The following is an 8,499-nucleotide window of genomic DNA, read 5'->3' on the forward strand; positions in this document are numbered from 1 at the left end:
GAATTACTGATGACTGACAAGATATTCTCATTTAGCCAGTGTGATAAATTATTAGACGTACAGCAGCTCACCAATCTATCTTGCACACAACTTTTTTAAGAGGGGACATTATACCTGAATACCCTGAAATAAATTTTGAATGGTTTGATCTTTGCTCTCTTTTACGGTGATAAAAGCCACTAGATCAAATGTGGAATCAGTCAGGGCTTAAGGCATGGCTAGTGTCCGTACCTTGCCATACCCAGCTGACGCCCATGGGTGGCAGGGCTGTTCCGGACCACTGGACGGGACGGACGAGCGGACTGCGCTGTGATTGGTCGGCGACGTGCGCGTCCCCGTCGTCTCCTCCCGGTTTTCCTGGCATGACCTTTTCCCTTGGCAACCACTTCCTCCGAGCATCCACGGCCATCTTTAATTTTAACTCATTGATGAAAAGTTATTTTCCTAATGTAAACACGCCGACCGACACATTTGCGCACAAAGCAACATCGACGGCGTTGTGTGCAGGTAGTTTCTGCCGACAAGCTCCAAAAATAACAACACCGCAGTTGGCTATCCGCCGAGATAAAGTAAACACCGAAAGCGTACGTGCATATTGTTCATTACAGCGTCTTGTGCATCATTCAGACAGGTTTTCATTAATGTTTTCCGCCTGCTGTTCGCACGCCGTGTTTCCAACTCAGCTGACCCAGTGAACAATACAGATGTGTAGATACAAACGTGTTACATATCTCATCTGAGGAGTAGTATGTGCTTCCGAAAGAAACAGCAGGTGGAGCGCTATAATAAGTGTGGATGGATCATTGTCTGAAGGGCACAACATAGTGTTCACTACTGCCATGTTGTTCTGCAAATATTTAAGCAGCAGGGGGACGAAAGTGTTGCATTTTGCATCATTTTTGAGTTTCAGGAAAGAAGTAGATCTCTGAACTTTCTGTCATGTTTCCCTATGCATGTGAGTGGCCTGACATCATATGAGCTAGTTGGAAATCGTCTGTTTATTCTTTCATGGCAGGATGAGAAAGAAACAGACTGTCAAACAGAGGAAGACTGAGGAGACTACAGTTGTCCAGGAGTTTGTGGTGGAAAAAATAATTCGCCGCAGGATCTCTAATGGAAGAGTGGAGTACTTCCTCAAGTGGAAAGGCTTCACTGAGTAAGGGAGATATTAGAGTTAAATCATTTAGATACTTGCTGAAATTGTCAATTTTTGTGTATGTATGAATAGGAAATTGTATTCTTTTCACTATGCTACCAGTAATTGATTTTAATATCTTTTTAGTGCTGACAACACTTGGGAACCAGAGGACAACTTGGACTGTCCTGAACTCATTGAAGAGTTTCTGAAACACCTGCACCTGTCTGCGGAGAATGAGGAAGAGGATCTTGAACAACAAGAGCCAGAGTTTATCCCCAAGGAAGAATCGGCTGAACAGGAGACGGAAATTGTGAGTGTGTGAGAGTCGTGGTGGTGGAACGTCTATGATTGCATGTTATTTCCATGTTATTCACTGAACTTCCGCACCTAAATTTGAACAACAAGAAAATCTATCTACTATCATGCTCTTTTTTTTTTATATAGTCTTACAGAACCTACTTTTAGCTTTCAGTCAGGAAACTAACAACTAGTATTATATATAATTCTGCTATTTCTCTAAAATAAATATGATAAACATGATAAATTACTTATAAGGACTATAAACAAATCAGTTATTTACCAATACAGTAAACATGCAGGAGTCTTTTAGTGAAATTGGTGCAGAGACGTACTGACAACTTAAAGGATTTTACAGTATGAAATGAAATACATGGTACAAGTACATCAGGATCACACGTTCAGTGTAAAGGGAAAACACAAGACATAAAAAACCTACAAAACACATATGGACACTAGACTGTTGCCATATGCATATATGCAACATTTTATAGCTGTGTGTGTTCAAGCCATATGGCGTACAGCTTGGTTGCAACTGTAGAGGGAATTGAATTGTGAGTGAGTTCATTGGTGATGGCGGGCCATGAGGAAGTTATACTGAATAAAATGACATTTATAAAATAAGTGCTTGAGAAGCTACATTCAGTGCATTTTCACAAATATCCATCTTCACAAGTCTAGTATTAGTCTTAAACTCTTATTTTTCTTCAAACAAGTGATCAAATCTGCAAATGGGATAAATTCACTTGTTTCCAATAAAAATCATATTGATTCAAGAATTATCTTGAGTCTAACATTATCTGATACTAGCGGATTGATCTACCTTATATCAAGATACTGTCCCTTGTTCCTAGAAAATTCTTGAAATGAGTGCAACTGCATTGGAAACAAGCGAAACTCTCTCACCCTGTTTTGCTTCTACTTGTGTGGTTATGTTTTTTGCAGTGTTTCTGGAAGTGAAAGCAGCTACATTTCCTTTTTTTTGTATTGAGCATATACAGTAAAAAATACCACAAGTAGGGTGTGTCTTGACGCTGACGTTGTCTAACTGTCTAACTGCTGTTGCTGTTGTTTGTGTTATTCTTGTCCCGGTCCTGTGTGCAGTCGCAGCAGCAGGCCTACACCGAGCAGAGAGACAGGGACGCCCTTGAGCCAGATGATGAGCAGTCAGAAACCCCCAATAGCCTCGGCACTTACCTCGAGCCTGAGTGCATCATCGGCTCCACAGACAGACAGGGAGAGCTCATGTTCCTAGTCAAATGGTAACTCCGGTGCTTCCTCTTTTCCTCTGTCCTTGAGCGAATGCCAACAGCTGAGTAGATGTGCAGCGGAGCGGAACAGTTTGTTGGACGGCAAATGCAAAAAATGGTTTTGCGTTTAAAATAGGGATAAGCATTACTTTTGTAAGTGTGGTAAGTGACAGCAGGCAAATAATTCTGAATCTGAGGAAGTCCTCTTGGATGTTTCATATGTGTAACCACAGTAATGATAGACTGGAATGGGCCAAGTGCATAAAAATGGCAGTTTTAAATTGATGTTATTCAGTCCCTTTAGCCCATACCACAGAATAACTTAACTGCAAGAGTGTGTGTTGCAATTCGGACACTTTTCATTCATGGATGAGCATGAAACGAAGACATGAAGACCGGGAGGCGGCCATCTTTAAGCACCCGGTCCATTGTGTGTTTTCCCCACAGGAAGAACTCGGACGATGTGGCCCTGCTGTCGGCCCGGGAGGCGAGCGCCAGGTGTCCCCAGGTGGTCGTCGACTTCTACGAGCAGAAGCTGACCTGGCACTGTGGAGATGAGGAGCAGTGAAGTGTGTGTGTGTGTGTGTGTGTGTGTGTGTGTGTGTGTGTGTGTGTTTATGGGTTTGTGTACAAGAGCATGGAGGTGAACTGATAAACAGCTGTGTTCAAACCTGAAGCTTAGTTTAACCTCCATCGAGTGTCCTCCTTCAGCTGACATTAGAGGCACGCTGTGTGAAATTATGTCCCGCTGCAGGTAGATTTACGAATTCTGGCAGGCGCGAGAACCTCAGCGGGGCTGAATTTTAAGTGCTCTCAATCCCGTGGTGCTCAATGAGGTCACTGTGCCTTTGTGGAGAACATGATGGAGACTGAAACTAACCTTTGTGTGGAGCGATTGATTAGGGGTCGAACTAACCTGTAGCAGCTTTGGTCTTGTGTCATCATGTAGCAGACACAATCACTGTGGACATGTGTTTTGTTTTTCAGACTTATTGTTACATAGTATTTACTATTTTACACTCCTATTTAGCTACAAGGATCTTCCTTTGGGACGGGCCCTTGGTTGTCTAATGTATGCTTTATATCTTATATAGGAATAAACTAGAATAAACAAACTACTGTCAGAACCGTACCTCCAGTCCATCTACCCATTTGGTTAGCTGATGATGGTAGATCTGTTGTTCGAACATGTGTGTTGTTTGAACTTGTATTGTGTGAGGTGTTTATAGCCAAACCTTTAACTGTACCCCCACTGTGTCTCTGTATAACCCTTGTGGTTGATGTAGATTATTTGAAAATGGTGCCCACCAAATATTTTTCCATATTTCCGATCAGCTGCTATGTACCAAATCTTTTTGTTTGTGTTCTGTTGTATCTTTTTTGAATCCTAACAAGAAGGTCTTGTTCAATTTTTAAATAACTATTTGGTCTGTTACCTTTTCCCAACGTGATGCCCTGGCAAAATTATTCAGCAAGGCTCAGTGTTTCTAAAGTAAATCTAGTGAGATTTACATCTGTTGAGATTTGTAATTTTTGTGCGCCTACAGTGGTTAACAAGATTGTTAAATGTAGCACTTTATAGATATGAGACTGCCCAGTTATTCAGGGCATTGTCTTCCAGTAATTATTCAGGCCCATGTGCGATACCTGTAATGTATCCCGATGGCACTGTCCTGACTTGACATATCTCCCATGACTAGACTGTTATGGGACAATCAGCTGAACCTTAAACCTCTTAAAACATACCTGCTACTGAATTACTGTAACTGTTGACCATGGATCTGTGAAGTCTGTGAATAAAGGAAACATTCTGTGACGTGTTACTCTTGATGTTTTTGACTTCACGTTTGTCACATGCTGAACCATCTGATTAAGAACAATAATGAAAGTGACTATGAAACAATGAAAATGATTATCAGTTATAATATGATGATACTCAGTATGAAAACACATACCTTAACCTTAGAAGAATGCATTCTACAACTGTTGTAGAAGACATTTGATTCTAACTAAAAATCAATACAGCAATAGACACGTGAGAAGTTCAGTAGCTGATGTGACACATGCATGTCGGCACAGGTGACCATAACAGCAGATTTGTTATGCGATAATCAGCAGGAAGATATTGTTGTGAATATGTTCTTTCATATCTTTTATTTTTATTGGAAGTGGCAGCAATGGTGAGGAGCTTATCTCAGCCTTATGACTTTATTTTGAAACCTTTGCTCTTGGACAATAAACCTCAGTGGAATAAAAGGCAGTGGCACTACTGTATGCTCAGAGCGCAACAATACAGAGTTGACTGTTAGATTCAAACTTGTAGAATCAAAGTTTGGATGATGAGAGAAATGATTGATAACTTGGTGAGCGAGGTAGGTGTGAAATCATACTGTAGAACTGATGAGCTGTTCATGAGTTTGACAAGTGTTTAAAACTTAGACAAAAGACAAGAGATCTTAGAATATCACGTGCCACAGTTTGAGTTCAGAGGCTTCAAATCCTGGTACAGCGCTGCCTCAAACCACACCGTAAAACAGATGAATTATTTCTGTTTTCTCTGGAGCAATAAAGGATACTTGGCGGGGTTTTCCTATTCTGCATTTTTGTGTGCTGATGATTGTACTTCCTCTATCTGACAATAAAAAACTTCCCTTTTTCACAAGACAGTGCATTCTGTCTGAAGTTGCAGTGTCTCACCTCCCTTCTCCATGCAGCAGGTCATCAGCGTCTGGGTGCGGGACCCGAAGATACAAAAGAACGACTTCTGGCACGCCTATATAGACTATGAAATTTGTTTACATGTAAGTATGAAGATAAAGCTAAGTTGTTTTGATCTCTACATTCAAAGTGTGAGCCTTATTGTAAATGTCTTGTGTTTTCCCTCAGACTAACAGCGTGTGCTTCACCAAGAAGATCTCATGTGTGAGGAGAAGATACAGTGAGTTTGTGTGGCTCAGGCAGAAGCTACAAGCAAACTCCCTGCTCATGTAAGTCCATTTTACTGTATATTTAGAATTGGTGGTGACTTGACTGACAGCATCAGAATTAACAAAGTAAACTTCCACTTTAATTTTTTCTGTTTACAGTAATCTGCCCCAGTGATGCCAATAATTTTTAAGGTGTATTTGAAGAGTTTCGGTCCAAAATGAGATATCCACCATTTAAAAAAAAAAAACAGATGGTATTTGGATAGGCCAGTGTTATTCAACTAACTATCAGGTGACAAAAAAATAGATGTTCAATAAAGTGTCACTTGCCTATTTGGTGAAGAGTATCAGTATCACTTGAGTATCACTTTTTAGTGACACATTATAGTCACATGATAGGAAGTTCAGTATCAACACTGGACTTTACAGATAAAGTGTGACCAAAATGACACCCACTCTCCCATATTGACTGCTGACATAAAGGTTAAGCACATTATGGGTTAGTAATGAAATTAGGGGGATCTTAAGTCATTTGCTTATAAAATTGTTGTTGTTGTTTTTTTTTTTGTTTTTTTGAGGACAGAATCATTTATGTTTTTCAGATGTTGCCTGATGGATTTCAGGTAACAATTTTTTTTTTCTAAAATGGATATACAGCATTTTGGAATGAAACCCTTCATTTGTTTCATGTGCAGGGTGCAGTTACCAGAGCTGCCCCCCAAAAACCCCTTCTTCAGCCTGAACAACGCCCAACAAATCACTGACAGGATGAAGGGGCTCCAGAAATTCTTGGAACAGTAAGAGCGATTTTCACACATCTCACAGATCAATAAACGGATGAACTTTCACATAGCACAGCACACAGTAGACACAAACATAACATGACATAACCAGTGTGTCTGATTGTTAACAAGCTCCAGGCCATGTGACTGCTGGTTTATGAGGATGAAGTGAACCGAAGAAGTATAAATGTACAGTTTTATCACAGTATAGAGCAACAACAACCCAAATCTGTTTGTTCCTCTAATTCCCCAGGATCGTCCAGAGCCCGCTGCTGTTGTCGGACAGCTGTCTGCACCTCTTCCTGCAGTCACAGCTCAGTGTGTCCAAGATGCAGGCCTGTGCTGCAGGAAGGACCCACTACTCTGTGGCCCAGGCCGTCCAGCGCTGTGGCTGCAGCCTGAGACGCTTCAACTCTGAGGAGGACCTGCAGAAGGACCTCAGCACCTCCTGTGACTCTGACTCAGACAGGTATCATAATGTGATATTTTAATGATCCCTGTACAGAAATTCTCTTTTTGCTTTCACAAAAAAATCCCGTTTCTTGCTCAAGGACCCTTCAGCAGGGTGGAGTCTCTGTAACTGCTGGCTTTTTTTCAATTTGCTTTTTCAGCAGTAGGGCAAAGTACACATTACAATAAAATCTTGCCGATATATTTTCCTGTTCAGATTAAATGAGAGCTCCCTATACTCCCATTATTTCATGAATTGTAAACTGAAATTCCCCCTCCATCCCCTATTCCCATTTCTGTTGTTCCAGCTCAGTGTTTACAGATCCAGAGCCCAGGAGTAAAGACATAGCACTAAACAAAGCAGAGACCGCCGCTTCACTTGATGTAATGGGAGCGAGCCAGGAGGAGGTGCTCAGCTGTTCGTTTGGATCTTTATGAAAATATCATTATCATAACACCGGAGGAAACATTAGAGCCTATACACTTGTGTCTTGTTTGAAGAAGAAAGTAGCCTGTTACTCTGTGTCACACTGCACTTTTTTGTTTTGTGGTTGTTCTTAATTATTTCAAGTTTAAAGCATGTCATAGTTTATTATGCTCTTGTTCAGCTAATTCAATTTGAATGATGTAAATAGTAATCAATGCGTAGCCATACATTTTCATCAGTAAAATGTCCATAAAGCATTGTTGTTTACCAGTGTGTTTTTGTATGGCTGTCTTAAGGAGGTAGCAACAATTTGCCACAAGATGGCAGTATTGCTACATCCAACTATCTGTTTTGTGCACGCACTAAACAGTTTCCACATGGTGTCATTAGCTATATTTACTTCATAAACAAATCTAAAACAGTATTATGAATCATGGTCATACACAAGGTGTGATTTGCCAGAGGTGCACAAATAATACTGTGATGTCTTCACTATATACAGTGGCAGTCTAATGCATTGTGTCTGTGCCTGACCTCATCTTCCTAATAAACTACAGTGTCTGGGAAGCTTGTCATCTGGTGGCCGCTGCATGCTTAGCAGTAAGACGTGTGTAATAGGGTCTCTAAAGAGTTATCAGACCGTCCTCCTGTCAGGTGTGTGTCTGGTGGGAGGTCCTGTGGGATCCCAGTGGACCCGCTCCTGTCTGAGAGGGCTACCAGGTAGACAGGCTGCTCTGCTCCCTGCTCAACAAAATGCCAGCTGCACTGACAAGCCACCTCTCTCTGTCTGCCTCTCTCTCTTTCTCTATATGTGTATAAGCCTATTTTCTACAGTCACATGCCTCTGTCGCCCTATGTGTGTGTGTGTGTGTATGTGTGTGTGTGTTGTGTGTGATGAACACACATATGCGTTCCCACAGCGAGCAGCACCATGCTTATGCAGAGGTAATGACCACTAAACAGAGTGATGGCAGACTGACATATCTGCACAGCTAATTAGATTAGCGCGTCTCTCTGCAGGGACTGTGATATTCATCATGAATTCAGAGCAGGAACAGACAATGGGCTTGTGGCGGGGAAGCAGAGGGGTGACGTCACCCCCGACCTGCTCCGCTCTGAGCAGCAGAACGGCCCGGACAGTAGGAAAGCCCACAAACCTAAATTGGGAGTAGAAAGAAGGCATGACGTCTTCCCAGAAGGTGTCTTGTTAAATTCTAATTTTGATGTT

General features: G+C 41.5%; 2 protein-coding genes across 2 annotated transcripts; both read left to right on the forward strand.

Annotated features, from left to right (window-relative positions):
- Positions 1–413: 413 nt before the first annotated feature.
- cbx3b (chromobox homolog 3b) lies at positions 414–4,501 on the forward strand. The gene is made up of 5 exons (XM_071919327.2): positions 414–584; positions 1,016–1,156; positions 1,283–1,448; positions 2,540–2,697; positions 3,133–4,501. The coding sequence occupies exons 2-5, from the start codon at positions 1,017–1,019 to the stop codon at positions 3,251–3,253; spliced, it is 585 nt and encodes a 194-aa protein (XP_071775428.1). The 5' UTR covers positions 414–584; position 1,016; the 3' UTR covers positions 3,254–4,501.
- An 870-nt stretch (positions 4,502–5,371) lies between these two features.
- snx10b (sorting nexin 10b) lies at positions 5,372–7,838 on the forward strand. The gene is made up of 5 exons (XM_071919331.2): positions 5,372–5,486; positions 5,572–5,672; positions 6,308–6,409; positions 6,648–6,863; positions 7,153–7,838. The coding sequence occupies exons 1-5, from the start codon at positions 5,394–5,396 to the stop codon at positions 7,280–7,282; spliced, it is 642 nt and encodes a 213-aa protein (XP_071775432.1). The 5' UTR covers positions 5,372–5,393; the 3' UTR covers positions 7,283–7,838.
- The last annotated feature ends 661 nt before the right edge of the window (positions 7,839–8,499 follow it).

Source organism: Centroberyx gerrardi, chromosome 12 (genome assembly GCF_048128805.1).
Source record: "Centroberyx gerrardi isolate f3 chromosome 12, fCenGer3.hap1.cur.20231027, whole genome shotgun sequence".
Taxonomy (NCBI): domain Eukaryota; kingdom Metazoa; phylum Chordata; class Actinopteri; order Beryciformes; family Berycidae; genus Centroberyx; species Centroberyx gerrardi.

Excerpts from the sequence above, each read along its gene's own strand:
- cbx3b (XM_071919327.2), top strand. The coding sequence starts at position 1,017 with ATGAGAAAGAAACAGACTGTCAAACAGAGGAAGACTGAGGAGACTACA. Across the intron at positions 1,157-1,282 it reads AAGTGGAAAGGCTTCACTGA|TGCTGACAACACTTGGGAAC; the intron begins GTAAGGGAGATA and ends ATATCTTTTTAG. Across the intron at positions 2,698-3,132 it reads CTCATGTTCCTAGTCAAATG|GAAGAACTCGGACGATGTGG; the intron begins GTAACTCCGGTG and ends TTTTCCCCACAG.
- snx10b (XM_071919331.2), top strand. The coding sequence starts at position 5,394 with ATGCAGCAGGTCATCAGCGTCTGGGTGCGGGACCCGAAGATACAAAAG. Across the intron at positions 6,410-6,647 it reads CTCCAGAAATTCTTGGAACA|GATCGTCCAGAGCCCGCTGC; the intron begins GTAAGAGCGATT and ends CTAATTCCCCAG. Across the intron at positions 6,864-7,152 it reads TGTGACTCTGACTCAGACAG|CTCAGTGTTTACAGATCCAG; the intron begins GTATCATAATGT and ends CTGTTGTTCCAG.